Here is a 19471-nt window from a genome sequence, read left to right as displayed (position 1 = left end):
CTGTAAAATAGAGTAAGAATTCGAAAAAAAAATGATTAAAAGACGGGTAATCATGAGAAAAAAATAGACAAACCTGCTAACAAATTATAGAAACTGGTTTTTGGCAAGATTGTTTAAAATTTGAGATAAACAGTTTTTAGTCTCTCATTTGCCTGCAAATGATTTTTCGCGCCAATTCGTCATTTCAGAAATTAACCCTCGAACACTCGCGCTGTTGTACTTTGTACAACACTTTGGGATTTTTCGTTATCATTTTTTTGCGAAGACGTCTTTCAATGCCAAGCCACTATGTATTCCTCAGATAACATGTTCTGTGCAAGATATAATCATTTTTGTGCACTGACATACCTCAACTGCAACAATAAAATCTGAAATTGTTTGTTAAAACCGGGTCTTTGGAACGTGCGATATGGGAAGTTCGACAAAACAATACTCTGTTCAACATATCTCGTGATCTTGATCATGCAGAAGGTTACTTTCTTCGGCAAACTTGTTCAGAAGATCAAGAGCTAGCCTATGGAAGATAAAATAGTTGGAAATAAAATTCTGCCGAGAAGTAGCGCTAGTGAGCATGTTATTTTTTCAGCTTACTATATCTCAAGATGCAGATTTTTTTGAAACTCAGTGTCTTCGACTAGATTGTTAAGCAATTCAAAACCTATGAGTGGGTATGACGAATATTTCACAATACGACCATTAGATGGCGCTAGTGTGCATGTCAGTTGGTTGACCTAATGTATCTCAACTTCCTGATTTTTTAGCGAGTCAGTGCTTTCGGCAAAAGTGCTCACGAGATCAAAACCTTCGAGGTATCGAATGGTATGGAGAACTTCCACTAGGAGACGCTAGTGAACCTGAACATGTCATTTTTTCAACCTACTCAAATTCCTCACGCTTCGAAAAGCCGTTATTTGTCTTCGAACTAAAATCAAAAACGGTGAATGTCACTAAGGGTAAGAATAAATCGATCATATTCCGAAAATAAGCCCAATAAATTGTCAGATGACGTTCCTCTTTCTTATTCAACTAAACTATTTTTTTAACACTGCTACAATATTCATGAAATTATACTCATTCACGATTTTGGAACATGCACACAGAAAAATTTAGATTTGTAAGTCGTACAACTCCTGTGAACCATTGGGTATTACCATTCACGATGGGGATCGGTAAAAGAAATAATAACACAACCTAAATCCTAAATACAGAATAATACTAAGTAAATACAATTGTACTTCAATTTGTTCCATGTTCTGATTTAATTTGAAAATCGTATAGCTCACTAATGATATGATTTACACTATTATACTGTGTAGAATAAAACAATTTTTGCGTGCTATCCGTACCTTCGATTTATTTGGTTGTCAAATTCGCCTAATTAAAATGTTCAAAATATTTTCTTAAGCCGCTTTTGAAGTAATCAGGGTACTAGGACTATGTAGTTAATGAAAGTTGTCGAGAAAGGTCCGGTTCACGGTGACTTTTACTTTTTCCACATCACACGTCCTGTCACGTTTCGCCTGGTGCCAGAATTTCAATCTTCTTGAATCAAAAACTCTAACACAGACTCTGCACTTTTAAATCACTATCTAGTGGCAGAATCCTAAACTATTCCGTGTGCCAGTTCGTAAGTTTTTATCTCTGGTGCAACTATACCGAAGACACCGTCCTGTGAATAAATCAGGAACTAGAGATATAGTAGGTCAAAATTGGTATGCTCACTAGTACAACCTACCACTTCGTAAGTTTTGAGCTCCAGAGAAACATTGCCGAAGACACAGATATGCTAAAAAACAGAAACTTTAGATACAGTAGACTGAAAAAAAAAGTTCACTAGTGCCGCCTGGCGACAGAATTCTGACATATTCATTCGCCCACCCAAAAGGTCATACATAATCTGCTGCCTAAGTTTGCAGAAGAAAGTATTGCTCCAAATGATACAGATCACGAAGTATTCTAAAGATTATCTGTATTGTACAAAGTATAACGCGAGAGTGCTCGTGTTACAAAATTTGATGCGAGTGCCGGAAGGTTAAGTACCCTCTAAAAAGATCAGTTGGAATATAATAAATACAAACAAATAAATAAATACTAATACAGCGGTTTTAAGTACAATCTGGCAATAGCAGCAAATAAAAATGCGAACCAGTGTACATTCTACCTCTGCTCAAGCTAGTGCTATAAGAAAGTTAAGCAATCGACAAACAACAGTCGCCATGATTTGACATGAGTGATAATGCACTGTTAATTTTATTTTTAAGATGATCGTTTGTCTGTTTGTTATGAGATGAGTGAAGCTTCGCAGCAAAAGGGTAGCAAGTTTCTGTTAAATACACTATCTGTTGACTTTAAATATTGTCGTATCCGTCCTGCTATTAGCGGAAGGTAATTTTGAAACTGGACCTTACGGAAGCCATCTTCATACAGTTCCATTATATACGAAATCCAATATTGATAACGTTCAATTGTTGAGCGCAGTTGAGTGCTTAACCGTTAGGTAACAAGCACGCGAGTTCCTTTCCAGATTTCAATTAAGAAAATTACAATGTGTTTTCCATAATTATAACCTGAAAGTTTGTGACATCTTAATACATCGCCAGGCATAAATTTTAGTGAGATGAAATTGAAGATGTAGTAAGTGGACCTGAGGGGAACGTCTTCTTGATTGTTTTTATCCCATAATTGACTGACAGGGTATTTCTCATTACTATGGTAGTTTTTAAATGATTCAAATGTTTGTAGATGTGTTGGAATCAAGAAGTCATCTACTTTTTTAAACCTGCTATACGGAATAGATACGGATACGATCTCATAATCGTATTATTTCCGGAAAATTCCTGGAGGTGTGTCCCAGCAGTGGAAAAGTATTTGTTAATTTCAAAGAATCCTAGCAATATGAATGTCAAAATTCTTGGGATTGCCTCAGAGTTTGCTGATAATCGTCATGAGACTATCTGATAATTTGACTCCGGAACGGTCTTCCCGGAACAGCTTTGGGTGGTGCCTTAAGAGATCCATAACTTTATTTGGTTTCTTAATAATTCTATCTGTTTTATACTTAGCCAATGAGCGGAGCAAATAAATGACTTCATCTGCAGAAGAACAGAGGCAGACAACGTGCTCGAATCAGAAGTATGAAAAGCGTGCGTTACCTAATGTTGCTATGGGCTAGCACTGAACACGAGTGGAACTGAGTTGCGGTTGAGATTAACTCGATAACTGGTACATGGGAGCAGGGATGCCAAAGGTACTGTTAAACTACATTTTTTTCGGTATATTTACATTTGCACAAGCCGTACAGCCCGCTACAGCGATGCATTACTACAGCTCTTGCCAGAACGGTAGCTAAACCGAGTACATTTTCCCGTAGAGCAGTAGAATACATTTTTGTTTTGTTGCTGTACTCCGACCGCTCGGCGAGAGTATGGCGTAGTAAAGTTTGTTCTCTCGCTTTGTACACTTTTCTCTGCGTAGTCAAAGGGAGAGGCCCGCACACGAAAGCGATGATGCCGGTCGTGGCGTAAACGAACCGCATTTATTGCCGTCGTTTATTATTGAAAATATTGAATAGATTAAAAATAATAAAGTCTAAAATAAGGAAAGAGAAGCTGTACCGCTCGCGTCTGATGGCTGTACTGGGGGCATTATTTCTTTGTCATGTTACTGCTTTGCTTACAGACTGCCGTACAGCGCTGGGCGTCCTGCAATAGCGAACCACAGCAGCGTCAAAAGAGAAATGAGAATGTAGGTAGAAAAATTACAGCCGCAGAAAAGGTAGGCATTTTGCATCCTTGCATGGGAGAATCTGAATAAAATAAGTTTGCGCCATTGATTAGTAATTTATTACAAACCCCAAAGTTGGTCATATGAGCAAAAAATAAGCTGCCGCAAAGCAAGATATCAGCTACAATGCAATATACTGTTATACGGTCATTAAAACTTATTTCAAGTATCGCCATATTTTTTTGTGATGGTTTTTAAAGCAATATGCTTCTTATTTTGCAATACAGAGCCCAGCTTCAAGATTGTGGCAATGCAACTAGATTATCAACAATATGTTTGATTTAACAGACATAATTACTCCACCACTCTGTGTCTCTAACATTATTGACCCATCTTTTTCATTTACAATTTGTAAATATAAAAAATACTCACGGCTCGGTCAAGCTAATGGATTGAGCCGTACCAAAGTAAACGGCATGTGTACACCAAGCGTACTCAAATGTATTTGCCTTACAGAGTCAGTCGAACAACTACAAGGTCACCGATAAATCAATTTGGCATCCATATTATATATAAACGTTATTATGAGAAGTTGTAATTATCAGATATATCGAATATTGTAATTCTGCCTAGTTTAAAATGTGTTATTGTAGCATACGCGTTCAACTGAATAGTTAAGCAAATATTTTGGAGTCACATTTATAAAAAAATATTAACATTGGGACGAAATTTCTCCCTGATTTTAATGCAAATGCCCTGAGAATTCCAGGTTTTTCCAGGTCAAATATAATTCCCTGAAATTCCCTGAATTTCCAGGTTTTTTCCAGGAATTGACACCTTGCCAGCAAAACGACGTCAGGTTCGACGTGAAATGCAAAAGCGCGACAAACGGCTAAAACCACACTAGGAGCCGAATGGTTGGAGCGGCCACACGTTAAAACAAGAAACGATATAGTGAGCTAACAGCAACCGAGAAACTCATCAATGTTAGAAACGTGAAATGCAGTGGAAAACCTGAACCGAGATAAATCGTACAGGAGTGGTGTGATTGATATGCTAGTTTTGGGCACTAGAAGTGTGAAAGGTTATACAAGAATTGAAAACAATAAGACCGATAGGAAGAGACAGACAGTGTCCATTAGCTGGTTTCTTTATCTGCATAAATACAAATGCAAAGCAAATTTAAAGAAGGACAACTAGCGACAAATTTTGGATGAACTTTGAAAATACTACTTGACAACTCATCAGCTGTTTGTGGATTTCAAGGCAGCGTACGATTCATCGAAACGGAACGAAGTGTTGGAATAACCGCAGAAATTTCCAATTCGTTTGTGCCATTCAATTGGGTGGATCTTCGCATTCCACTTTTAACCAGTAAATTTAAACAAATTAGAGTACAACATCGCACTACGATGCTGTACTCTAATTTGTTTCAATTTACTGCTCAAAAGTGGAATGCGAAGATCTGATTTGCATGAAAACAAAACTACCATCACGAAATAGGACCGGTTATATTTTGTAATGTACCAATTTTCACCTTGATATGCGATCATTTTTCTATAATAAATCTGCGTATCTAGATTATTTACTGTGTTGTTTGCCTATTATTGGCATACTAAATTTGGGTAAAGTATTGAACGAAAAAAATGTAATTGCTTCGAATCACATTTTGCTTTGGAAAGTGAAAAAATAAATTTCCTATCAAACTTTCGATAGCCTTCATCTATATTCGCTAAATTTGAGATTTTACAAATAAAAAATTACATCGTTTTTGACCCATTCTGACCCGTCTGTGGGTGTGCATCTTGAAACATTGATCTTTTCCGTTAAGTATGTCGAGTTAAGTTGAGCTAATGGACAAATTTCGATCTGATCTTGATTAATTGAATCTGTTCTAGATAAGTGTAAGCTGGTCGAGCCGAGCTGAGATTGCTCTTTGGCATTTCAATTTTTAGCGGAATTGTCCCAGCACAAGAGTTCTTTGAAGCGGTTTGATTTCATATTGTATATTTGTACCTGAAACTGTGATGAGAATGTCCGGAAGACTCCCTCGAATGTGACACCGGACGCTGTCTGGACTTGCACGATGTTGCCGACGTGTGATGTGGCCGCATGCATAAACAGCGAGTTGCTGTAGATGCCATCCGCCGTGATCGAACGTTGACGTTGTGTCCTGGGGGTATAATAAAGGATGCATGGTTTCGATTAGTAATGTATAAATGTGAAAAAACCGGTATATGAATGTGAATTAATATGTGAAAGAAGTACTGCAGTAAAGCAGTACCGTACCTTTTGTCTTTTTCTATTCTAAAAGGTTACCTAATTCTACTAATTAGAGATACGAAGTTCTATATTTAGTAGGAAATATTCTCAGCCTTAAAACTATTATTTGAGTTAAAACGCATTTGAAGAGCTCGTTACAAAATAATTTTGAAAACTCTGTCACGGTTGAGTTTAGATAGATTATTCCTCAAATCACCTTTCGAGTGATTAGTAACTACCCTTCGAGGGATTCGTAACTATGAATCAAATATTCATTTTTTTCGAGAGTTGTCCTACTGGAGCTGTAGAATCACACACAATTTGCAGACGAGACAGACGAATGGCGCCCACTAAAACACTAGAGATGGTCGGGTTCGGGATTTTGGACCCGACAGGTTTCCGGTCGGGTTCGGGTTTTGTAAATTTAAACAACTCGAGTTCGAGTCGGATTCCGGGTTTTCAAGCTTCAATTTCTCGGGTTCTTAAAATTATAAACTTTCGGGCTCGGGTCGGGTTCGGATTTTTCGAATTTGGAATTTTCGAATTCGGATCGGGTTCGGGTTTTTGAACAGATCACACCCAACCATTTCTTGACGCTGTTTGCGTCTACACACAACACCCAGTCTCTTTTTGTAGTATTAACTTTGTTTACTTTACTTTACTTCGTGATACGAATGGATGACACATATACCTATATTAAATTTTCTTACCTTTAAACCGCTAGAATTCGTTATATTTTCTGATGCTCAACTATTGTATTTTTTATTCATGTATAAAATTTCTTCTCTTCAGATTCGCCAACTGTCCGAATTATTTTCTTTTATAAATAAGTACTCATGAGAGAGCATTCAACAATGTGTTTCGCGTCTAAAATCTCTATGCGATTTACTTTTCATGATAATCATCAATAAACCAAGTCAAAGTAAATTTTCGGAATATATATTGGTTCAAGCAAGAAGAATCTACGCGAAATAGAGACAATCTATCAACGATGGCACTCATATGGTAATGTTATACTAGCGCCACTATCAAATCAGTGGTACATATATGAAACAAGCTTTCTGTCAAATTATCCCCGGGCTAGGCCGTTGAACGATTCGGATTCCCTCATGAAAATACATGAATTTCTACTATTTTTAGGAATTAATCTTAAAAATATTGTGTGCTCTGTTCAAGCCATGAGTGGATTTGTAGAAGTTTGGAGTCGCTCCAAGAACTCCATTGGAGATGTCGAGGCATTTCTACTGTACTATCTAATGATGTGACATCAAGAACGCGACAGAGAATCTTGATTGACACCCTTCAACACAAGTTGAAGTTTGACTGCACCAACCAGTAACGCGGATGACGTCGTGTAAACTGTCGAATACGACTTGCCAATTGACAGTGCTTAATTTAATACATCGTCGCTGTTGTGCTATCTTATGACAAGCGCCATTTAGCACTTTTCGAGAAAAACGATTTTTAAAGTTTGAGATTGAATATCTTAAAATTTATAAATGTTAGAAGCTTTTCGGAGAAGGCATTCGATGCTTCTATCTTTTCTGAAGTAAACTCTCGATTTGTGCGAAGATCGGTAGACTATATTTACAGTTTTTGCTTAAAATGTAAACCATAGTCGCTCACAAACGTGTCATAACTGTGTATTGATGATAAAATATGTATGAGGTGTCACAAATGTGTACAGAAGATTTCATATAAAAATGAATTATAACTGATTCGTAAAATTATGCGTTATAGATCACTATGTCCAATATCATACTTTTCCATGCGATAGCAGCAATATCAGGTTACAAAATGATGGTATTAGAACACAAAGTTTTTCCAATTTTCCTCCTTTATTCAGGAAAAACAATGAACAAAAATTGGTTTCATTGACACTTTAGAGACAATGTATATCAAACAATGTTATTGTTGACAGGTGACTAGACGAAACAAATGTTCTTCTTGCATAATCCATCACTACATTTCGGTATACTTTCCAAAACAAGTGGAAATCTCAAAAGGAAATTTGTTCAATAATCATGAATATATAAGCCAACCATTCCCAGAAAAAACTATGGTAGGAAAAGTTTTGCTCCCGAGACAAGAACCTAGCTAATGGTTATGGTTGATCTGCATAGGAATTACCTATGTCATCAGAGACATCTGTTGGCTTGCTATAAGCTTTTCGGCTTATAGCAAGCCAACAAACTAAGAATGTTGTCTCTTTTTTCTTTGTCATAAGATAGCACAACTCGATCACTCGAGAAATTGGCGCTTGTCATAATCGTGTTTCGCTAAATCTCAGTAACCAAGCAGAATTTCAAAATTCTGAAAACGCGACTTTATGGAGATTTTAAAACTTAGTAACATGGTATATCTAACTCAGTTCACCCCAAAATGGCGTTTGTCATAAGATAGCACAACAGCGACGACATGTAATCAATTACACAAAACTACTCTTGCAGAAATGGTTTTTGATAAAAAAAAAACTAGAAATTGTGGTTAAGTACGACGGGCAAGGTTGTTTGAATCTGTCATCATTACACCTCTTGTTTTCCCATGATTCCTGATTCCTATCGACGATTTATAAGTTTCTTAGAACATTACAAATGTGACGTTTAATAGTAAATATACATGCCAATTTCTCTCGTCAGTAATTCGTTTTGCCATAGGTAGATATAACTGGACGCGTATGGATCCAGCTTGGATGCCTAAATTTAAAAATCTTCGAGATCTTTGGTTGATTCTCCGTATTAACAAGTCCGGTTCATATCGGGTTTTCTCGAATTATAAATTTTCTGGTTCGGGTTTTTAACTTTTAAAAATATCGGGTTCGGGTCGGGCTTGGGTTTTACAAAAATTTTATTTTCGGGTTCGGGTCGGGTTTTGCAACTTTAACATGTTCGGGCTCGGGCCGGGTTCGGGTTCTTAAAATTTTAATATTTCAGGCTCGGGTCGGGTTTTTCAATTTTCAAGCTTTCGGGTTCGAGTTCGAAAAAATTGAAACCCAACCATCTCTAAAAACACGGCTTTAGGCCAATTGTAGCGGGCCGTTGGGACTCACGATAGCGTGTATCATCGCGAAAGGCTCGAGCATTTGTACGTTAACGTGTTCGATCGTGTGTGCGTTTGTATGTCGCGTGTGCTAACGTGTATGTAACTTCGCGTGTATAAATTCTATTTTATAACCGTGTACCTTTCGCATATTCTTATTTTTTCGTGTACGGTTCAGATTGTAGAAGAAAGTAGGTTCTTCCATATCACTAGGGTTCCCAGTCATGTCGCAGTAGAACGTGTGGTCTAGTGGATATGAGCATTATTTTTTGATTGGTCCAACTGGATGTATGTACCTAAGTTGCTAGAATGAAGAGTAAAGATTTCCGGACGTGGCCAAATCATGATCTCGCGCGTTTGAGACCGCGTTTATAACTTCGTGTGTACTAAAACGTTCACATAATTATTGGAGTGTTATCAAGTATGCGCGATCGCGGGCATGGGTGTGCGTGGATGATCGCGAAGGGCTTAAGCGTTCGTATGTCGACGTGTTTGTCGCGTGTATGTGACTTCGATTTTGAAACTCTGCGGCCATTCACATATTCGCGGACCGTCATTCATTTAGTTTTCGTTGTACGGTGCACGGATCACTTTCTGACAGGGAGTGAGTAACCCCATATCACTAGAGTTTCCGGTCATGTCGCCATGGAACGTTTTGTCTAGTGTTATTTTTTTATTAACTCTCTGGAAGTCGCGTAAACGGCTTTCTGAACGAGCAGCCGCAGCTGCTCTAAAACGGTTTCATTAGATTTTCAGAGCAGTGTGCACTCAGTGCACTAGCGCGACTTCCGGACGATCCTGACTCGTAATGGCGCGAGCGCGGTAGTTTGTAGGTTGACGCTTGAGATCGCGTTGGTAAGTTTATGAGTGCTGACATGTTCACCTTATCACCGGGGTGTAATCATGAGGGGCTCTAACGTTTGTACGTTGACGTGATTTCGTAACATATTTGCGTGTGTTCCTGAACAGTCGCGCGAACCGTGAGTCTGACATCAAATTTTCGGTGTGCGGTTAAAACTCTGGCAAATATTGGGATCCCTTATATCGATAGGGTTCCCGGTCATGTCGCCATGAGAGATGTTGTCTAATAGGTTTGAGCGTATTTTCTTAATTGGTCCAGCTGAAGGCATGGACCCAGGCTTCTAGGATCAAGGACAGACTTCCGGACGTGACTGATTCGTAATCGTGAGCGCGAGGGCAGTTTTGTAGGTTCCCGCTTGAGAATGTGTATGTGTTAAGACGTTCACTATCACCATCTTTGCTGAGCCAGCTGAAGGCGGGTGTAGAATGACAGTATAGGACTCGAAAAGAAATAAAAGACAATATACGAGAAACGTAATAGATTAGATAGGTACCAGAAACAGCAGAAGTTATGATCATCGCATGAAAGACATACATTAGTACTTCAAACACTACTAATACTTGAATAGCCACCACCACATAGCACATCCTTTCTCAATTATCTATTTGTTACTGGTTGATTGTTGGTTATGAGCGGGTAAATAGAGGAAAGGTATAGAACAGAAAAAAGGCTCATACCAGCCCTCCCGGCCTCCTCGATACACCACTATCGAGGCGTATTGTAATCAACATCTTGAATCGGGCTTCTTATATTATTCAAAACCTGAGTAGTCATAATGATTGGTGGATTATTAACATGAGAACTAATGAACCTCTACTAGTAGAACTTGGTGCAAATAGAAACTAAAAAGAGCGAAGGTCCTTATATTTAGATAACTCTATTGAATCTATTGTGGCTTGATGATGTTTACAATACCGTCAATCCCATCAACCTGCGAGAGGGATAAATGAAATCCCTAATACGACTAAAATAGACTTTTTACTCTAATACGCTCGAATACTCAATATCGCGTACAACGTATACAAAACAGAATGTAATGCAACGTAAACACATTAGAGAATGTAATACACAGTACTTGAAGTGCAGAACGAGAGTTAACTCCATATGTCTAATACAAAAGGAGAAAAACACTACGCCAACTAGCCCCAGACTCCCCTAAATATTAATTAATGATAAGGACATCCATATTCTAACAGCAGTATTCGCCCAAAGATTTTAAAACACACTCCTTTTCAGCTAAAATTGCACATAATGCTAGTTTCGGTACGATAAGTAATCGCTAGACTGGATATTTTTTTCGATCAGGTGCCCAACACCGCCTTTAGGCGGGCAAAGTATTTTATAAAAACCGATTTAATCCACCTAGCAGTGAGATGAGACATTTCTTACATATATCACTGTTGGATCATTCATTAGTTTACCGAACTCATGCGAAGTAGGCACCCAACTACAGGTGGGATGATAACAGTTTCTAGTCCTACACCAATAAAATCTCGAATAAATTGAATAAATTATAGAAAATCATTAAAACGAACGAAATAAAAAAAATAAAATAAAAAGGTGTTCAAATTCATAAAATGAGTAGAATGATTAATGTAAATTATAAAATACACGAATCAAATTAAATTAGCTCTTCAAATGTAAATAAATCAAATGAATCAAATGAGGCAAATGAACCAAATGAATCAGTTTAATGAATGCAGTAAATACAATTAATCAAATGAATGAAATGGATCAAATGAATAAAATGAATGCAATGAACAAAATGAATAAAATAAATAATAAATGAAATGAATAAATAATCAAATAAACAAAATGAACTGAATTAATAAAACGAATAAAAAGAAGAAAATAAGCAGAATAAAATGCATTGATTGAAATGAAAAATTAAGGAATGTTAAAAGGTAAAATTCATAGAAAAATAACTTGTGTCAAATAAATTATTTGGATGAAATGAATAAAACTATAAAAATAGAGTAATAAAATGAAAAAAAAACTGAACAAAATATATGACTGGAAAAAATGAATAGAATCCATAGATGGAAAAAAGTTAATAAAATAAGTTAAATGAATTATACGAGTAAAATGCACGAAAAGAATAAACTGATCAAAGTGCATCCAAAGAATGAAACGAATAAAATAGATAAAAAGGCAGATGAACAAATTGTATAAAAAGATGCTGAGTTAAATAATTAATTAAAATGCAATTATCTTATTATTCGAGAGTTGTCCTACTGGAGCTGTAGAGCTAGGTTCTCGGAAGGGCTCCCCGTCAGAATCACATACTACAATTTGCAGACGAGACAGGCAATGTCGCCCACTAAAACACTGCTTTAGGCCAATTGTAGCGGGTCGTGATTCTGAATGTGATATTCATTGTACTGTTCAGGTATATGCGGGCGTAGAGACTCGCAATCGCGTGTATCATCGCGAAGAGCTCGAGCATTTGTGCGTTAATCTGTTCGATCGCGTGTACGTTGGTATGTCGCGTGTGCTAACGTGTATGTAACTTCGCGTGTATAAATTCTATTTTATAACCGTGTGCCTTTCGCATATTCGCGTGTGTTCTTGGATAATCGCGTGCGGGCCGTGAGTCTAATACTTTATTTTTTGGTGTACTGCTAAGATGCTAAAAGAGTGTGAGATCTTCCATATCACTAGAGTGCCCGGTGATGTCGCCATGGAACGTATTGTCTGGTGGATATGTGCTTTATTTTTTGATTGGTCCTACTGAATGTATGGACCTAAGTTATTAGAACAGAGAGTAATGGTTTCCGGACGTGACCGATTCATGAGCGCGCGAAAACGGACGTTTGTAAGTTCGTGTTTGAGACAGCGTTTGAAACTTCGTGAGTGGTAAAACGTTCTCCTTACTACCGGGGTGTTATAAAGTTTGCGCGATCGCGAACGTAGGTGTGCGTTGTTAATCGCGAAGGGCTTAAGCGTTCGTACGTTAACGTGTTTGTTACGTGTGCTCGCGTTCATGTGACTTCGCGTATACAAGACTGGATTTTGTAACCGTGGCATTTCCTATATACGCGTGCGTTCTTGGATGGTCACGCGGACCTTCATTCTGATAGTTAGTTTTTGGTGTACAATTCACATTCTGACAGGGAGTAAGTTACCCCATATCACTAGAGTCCTCGGTCATGTCGCCATGTAACGTGGTGTCCAGTGGATATGAGAGCTTTCTTTTTTTAATTGATCAAATTGAAGGCAAGGACCTAGTCTGCTGATATCAAGGATAGAAACATCCGGAAGTGACCGATTCATGATCGTGCGAGTGCGGGAATTTTTTGGTTCACGCTTGAGACTGCGTTTGAAAATTTATACGAGCTGGGACATTCACTTTATCACCGGGATGTTATCATGTTTACGAGATCGCGGGTGTAGGTGCCGTGGATGGTCGCGAAGGGCTCAAGCATTTGTATATTAACGTGTTTGTCACGTATATGTGACATTGCGTGTATAATTTTGATTTTATAATGATGTAGCGTGTATTCTTGTTTGATCGCGCGCGGATCGTGAATCTGATGCTTAATTTTTAGTGTATGGTACAGATGGTAGTCCGTTTCCCTATGGGGAAACTTGAGTTCCAGGTCATGTCACCATGGAACGTGTTGGTTAGTAAATATGAGCATCATCTTTTTGATTGGTTCAACTGAAGGCATTAGCCCAAACTGGTAAAACTTTCGAACGTGACCTTTCATGATCGCACGAGTGGTGGGTAAATGTTTGAGACCGCGTTTGGAAGTTTAAAGATGCCACGTTTACTTAACTACCGGGGTGTTTTCATGTAGGCGAAATCGTGGGCGTAAGTATATGTGGATTATTGCAATTGCATGGTCGCATTTGTGGCCAGGTTTGTGTTATCGCGAAAGCCACGAGCGTTTGTACCTATATGAGTATAGATAGCGTATAGTAGAGATATACTAATAAAAGGGATCATAACATGCCGAATAAAGAATAAAGATGCAAAGAGCTTGACTAGATGTGTATAAATTGAACAATACTATTTTGGTATACATAAATAATGCAAAAGCAAACTAATAGATACACAAAAGAAGCAGACTAATGAAGTAGAATAGAAAAAAACATATGTAACTCGTCTAAATGCAGCAAATGTTGTATATTTATCATTAACGACAATTGCATGCTGTTAGACTTTCATCATGCTATGACTCGCGTGCGTCGGTAAATTTATTTTACCCTAATTTATCCAACCCGATTTTTCCGAATGAATAGAACCAAATGCTCAGATCGATCACCAGAAGTATTAGCCACTATTCTATCATATACGTCAGTTCTGCATCCATTCCCTGACCCAACTGTCGCAAATACTCAGACGAATACATACATAGATAGACATACGACTAGCACAAAACAGTTGTACACTAATACGAAAAACTACGATTATCACAAAGCTACAACTAATAGATTTCTACTTACTCTACTTTATTAAATTAATTTAATTATTAAATTAATTTAATTAGTATATGCACGATGACGAAGTCGACCGATAAATGGACACATAATGACTCCCTCCGTGAGCCCCGTCCACGAATATCACCAATAGAACAATATTTGCAAACAGGGCACACAGCAAACGTCAATCTACGTCGATCCGCCAGTCGGCCACGACACCGCGCATAGACCAGCGGTTTAGCGTTGGTATGCGCAGGTGCAGAGTATGAAGATACATATAACATAAAAAAGGCGCATAAGCCCTCTCGGTCTCCTCGATGCACCACTATCGAGGCGTAATGCAATACCCATCTTAAAGCGATTGATGCTTGATGATGTTTGCAATACCGTCAAACCCCTAAACCTTGGGGAGGGAAAAACAAAAATTCATGTTAAAAATTTAAATTGTAAAAAAACCCATTTTTTCTAATTTTTTATATTTTGTCAAAAAAACCTCAAGAGAAAAGAAACATTTTGAATGTGATTGTATGTTGGAGAACTTATCGGTAAAAAAGTTTTTCTAACAATAATTTTATACATGTTTTCAAATTTCATGCTAATTGACACACAAAACTGTGATTTTATTACAGAATATAATTCTAAGTCTCATTTTAAATCAAAATGTATTTAACAAAAATCTTCCAAATTGCGATAGTTTTAGAGATATTTGGAATTTCGTCCCAACAAAAACGATTATATTTCGTGTGTTTATACCCTTTTTAAAAGTTATTTGGGTTACCCCATCATAAAATGTCAAAAATCTAATGTTTATCGTTTTAAAGACGCACAAGAAACTTTTTCAGTGTGATTGGATCTTGGAGAAGCTTTTTTTTTGAGGTCGCTAGCCGTGCATTGAAGCATGCCTAAAACTCTGAACTAGGCCCCGTCGAGTCCAGTCCGTCATCTGTCCGTCTTGTCCTGTCGTGTTTGGGGCTTCCAGGTTACATGCATTCACCAGACGAGACTAGCTTATGTCAGCTTAATTGTGAACTGGTTTCGTAGAATCGAGGCGATCATCGAAATGATAGATCCTACGAGTGAATGCACTTGACCCAGTCACCTGTCAAGTATTTGTATATTTGCGCGTGTGAATGTTTACGTGTGTATGGGAAGTGTTGCGTGTTTATGTGTGTTACCTGTAAATAAATATTTGTTTCTAAAATCTGGCGACGTCTGATGGCAGCGAATAGTCATTGTTGACAGCAATGTTGCCCTTTTATGTTAACTGTTATGTGTCTAACAAAAAAACACCTTTAACAGGCCAACGGGGGTACCCGGGTACCCACAAATTGAAATGCTCATAACTATGGTTTCCTTTATCCGATTTGGAACTTGTCCACTTTTTGATTTATAAAATTGAACCGGATGAATGGAATCTGGTGCTTGGTAATCCGGATTTTCCGGGGTAATGTTCCAGTACTAGGGTATGATTTGTAAATTTTAATAATGTCCTCGCAATATTAGTATCAAAACTCTTCAAATTGTCTCGGAAGTCTGTTATGTATTGTTACGGGACCCTATGGCAATTTAAAAAATGGAATTGGAATGGAATGGTCACTCACGGCCCCACGGGAACCTGCTCCGGAATGTCCGTTCCGGGATCAAATCACCAAATGGTTCCAAAACCACGAGATACAGCCTACTGATGCAATTCCAAGAATTTTGATACCCATATTGCTAGTATTCCGTTGAAGTTCACAAATAGTATCCCAGCACTGGAAACTGCTTCCGGAAATCCAGATTCCCGGAAACCGAATGAAGTAAGCCGATTCATTTTTACCAAGTCCAAAAGCGGATGAGTTCCTGAATCCAAAACACCCAAAAGCATCAAAATCGGTTGGAAATTACCTTAGTTATTGGTATTTCAGTTTTGTGGGTACCCGGGTACCCACGTCGGCCTGTTACGTAGTAAAAAAAATCAGGAGCCCCTCACTAACTCCCTCCCTTACTATATCAACAATATTATTAACCCAAAACCTTGACTTAGTGAAGTTCTAAGATGCTACAAAGTCTCAATTTCCAGCTATGGATAAAACATACGAATTTCATGAATTGGAACCCCAAAAAGGTACCCGGGTATCGCGTCCGATAAATAACGGTTAAATTAACTCGGAGAGGTCATCAGAGGAATGTGACGCATGAGACCGAAAATAAATAAAATAAAATGAAATAAAGAGTAGAGTTAGTACTGTTCTTGGGTATTAATTGAACAACACACATGTACCATGCAATAAAACTACTTGGAATCGTCTAAATGCCACAAAAAATATATATTTACCATCAACGACAATTGCACTCCGTTAGAATTCTCTCATGCTATGCTGGCCGGGAATGGATGATTGACGTGCGTCGGTAAATTAATCGTACCTTCATTTATCCAATCCGAATGAATCGAATCGAATGCACGAATTGAACACCGGTAAAAAGTGACCAACGAATCCCAAGAAGGATTACCCACTATTCCATCATATAAGCCAGTTCTGCATCCATTCCCTGACCCATATGTCACAAATACTCAGACGCCCACATACACAGATAGACACACGACTAGCACACAATTGTACACTAGTACCAAAAACTACAATTATTACAACACAACACAACTAATAGGGTTCAACTGTTATTTTTTTAATGCGCCTGTGCACGTTGACGAGGTCGACCGATAAATGACTTCCACTGCGAGCCCTGCTCACAAAGGCTGCCGTTAAGCTGTTGAACAATGTCTGCAAACACAGCCCACAGAAAAGTCAATCTACGGCGACCCGCCAATCGACCACGCCAGTGTGCACAGTCTCTTAGTTGACTATTAGTTTGGGCTGGTGCAGAGAATGAAAATACACAAAACATAAAAAAGGCCCATAAGCCCTCTCGGTCTCCTCGATGCACCACTATCGAGGCGTAATGCAATAACCATCTTAAAACAGTTGTCTGCCAGAGCTTCTTTAAAACTGACGCTGAAATATGCTTGAAGATGTTTGCAATTGTAATACCGTCAAACCCGTCAACCTAGGGAAGGGATTGGATCTTGGAGAAGCTTTCAACAAAAAAGTTTTCCTAACAACAACTTTTGACATATTTTTATAATTCATACTATTTGCAGTCAAAAAAACAAGTTTCTTTTTGAATATGAATATGATTATGAAAATAATATATAATATGGTATGAAAACAACCAAAATATGATCGAGCTATTTAGTTTAATAATAAGACCCTATGGTTGAACAGTATTTTGATTGTTTTCGTACAGCTTTCAAATGGTTTACAATATTACCTTGATGTCAAAGAGAAAGCTACAGGAAATGTTATGGGCCTTTTGAAAAACTTATTATTGTTGATGGAGAAACGCGAATCACTTCTGAAAAGGTTGCAATAAAACAAAAGAATTATGTTGTTAAAACAAAATTTGAAATATCTCGAGAACTACCAAATTTCAGAAAATTTTTGTTATTAGTATTTTGTTTTAAAGTAGTGATTATTTTATTCAAAAAGAAAATTTTATTTTTAAGCGCAAATAGTATGAATAACAAAAATATGTCAAAAGTTGTTAGAAAAACTTTTTTATTGAAAGCTTCTCCATGATCCAAATACACTGAAAAAGTTTCTTTTGCGTCTTTAAAACGATAAACATTAGATTTTTTACATTTTATGATGGGGTAACGCGAATAACTTTTAAAAAGGGTATAAACACACGAAATAATCGCTTTTTTTAGAACAAAATTCTAAATATCTCGAAAACTATCGCATTTTGGAAGATTTTCGTTGAATACATTTTGATTTAAAATGAGGCTTAGAATTATATTCTGTAATAAAATCACAATTTTGTGTGTCAATTAGTATGAAATTTAAAAACATGTATAAAGTTATTGTTAGAAAAACTTTTTTACCGATAAGTTCTCCATCATACAATCACATTCAAAATGTTTCTTTTCTCTTGAGGTTTTTTTTTGACAAAATATGAAAAATTAGAAAAAATGGTTTTTTTTACAATTTCAAGTTTTAGCACAGATTTTTGTTTTTGAAAAAATGACACAACATTTATTTCAGTGTATATTTTTTTCGTGTCTAAATATTCATTCTCTGAAACTCGTTCTCAGAAAGTTTTGCTGTATAAAATACTGTAATCGAACAAAAAAATTGAAATTATTGCACGTAGAAATCTTTACGCCCTTTTTAAAAGTTGCTCTTGAGTCAGAATAATCTTACTGATTGTGTAAAATGTTTATTCTTCCATACCGATGAAACGTGTAAAGTTTCATAGGAATCTAAGATGGACGGTCAGGATTTGAATTATTTTCGGACGGATCTTCGTGGAATTCCTCAATATTCAATCATGTTTTAGTAGTTTTATTTAGATTTTTTTAGAGACCGCCTAGAGGCGATAGTGGGAGCTAGAGGATTAACATAAGCAACAAGCTCTGGCCAGTCGAGTGTTTCTTAAATTTAATTGAATCAAACGGCATGTGAATTATTTTATCATTTCTTGAGGCCCACCAGTTGTAATAAGGATGCCACGTTGGTTTCGGGCAATTTTTCTCCGAACCATGCGAATGATTTTGACGATGTTTTCAATAGTTTGATGACTTTATTAAAAGAACTCCCAATTTGCTAGAAATTAGGCAATCGATGTTATGTTTCTAATGTCTTTGCTGTTCTCCAAATGTAGATACAAGGTCAGAGGGACGATGTTCTGATGTTTTCTACATCGGATACTTTGGTTGCCTGTACTTTTGGAGGTAAAGCAATCGTTGGGGAAATATTTTTTTGCATTGCCCAAATGACGATACCTGAAGAAAGATTTCTTTTCAGGATGAGCACAATTTTTTATACAGGAATTGATCAAAATTTTCTCCGATGCGATAACTTTTTCATTCCTTCGTGTTTGGGAGGGGAACTGTGCGGTTTCGTACATGCCATATCAGACGGGCTATTTCGCGAAAAGAACGCAGACCCAAGGGCAACATCGCAGTAGCAGATTCTGCGTTTGAAATGTACTTGGCCCAGAAATCAGTCAAGTGTTTAGTGCGTGTGAGCGGTGGTTAGGAAAAATCCACTTTATTGTGTAAGATCAAAGGGTACATAGCGTCTCCTTTCGGTCTATGTGGTTTATGAACGCGACGTAAAT

The 19471-nt window shown here is 37.4% G+C and overlaps 1 protein-coding gene across 5 annotated transcripts in view; it reads right to left on the bottom strand.

Moving 5' to 3' along the window:
- The window catches only part of LOC131683942 (ataxin-2 homolog), a 74030-nt gene that overhangs the window by 32252 nt on the left and 22307 nt on the right, over nucleotides 1-19471 (bottom strand). For all 5 annotated transcript variants that reach the window (XM_058966354.1, XM_058966355.1, XM_058966356.1 and 2 more), the window contains one exon: nucleotides 5740-5896. In XM_058966354.1, the coding sequence (XP_058822337.1) occupies nucleotides 5740-5896 (157 nt within the window). The remainder of the gene's footprint in view (nucleotides 1-5739; nucleotides 5897-19471) is intronic.

This window comes from Topomyia yanbarensis, chromosome 2 (assembly GCF_030247195.1).
Source record: "Topomyia yanbarensis strain Yona2022 chromosome 2, ASM3024719v1, whole genome shotgun sequence".
Lineage (NCBI taxonomy): Eukaryota > Metazoa > Arthropoda > Insecta > Diptera > Culicidae > Topomyia > Topomyia yanbarensis.
This window is presented reverse-complemented; position numbering and strand designations above follow the sequence as displayed.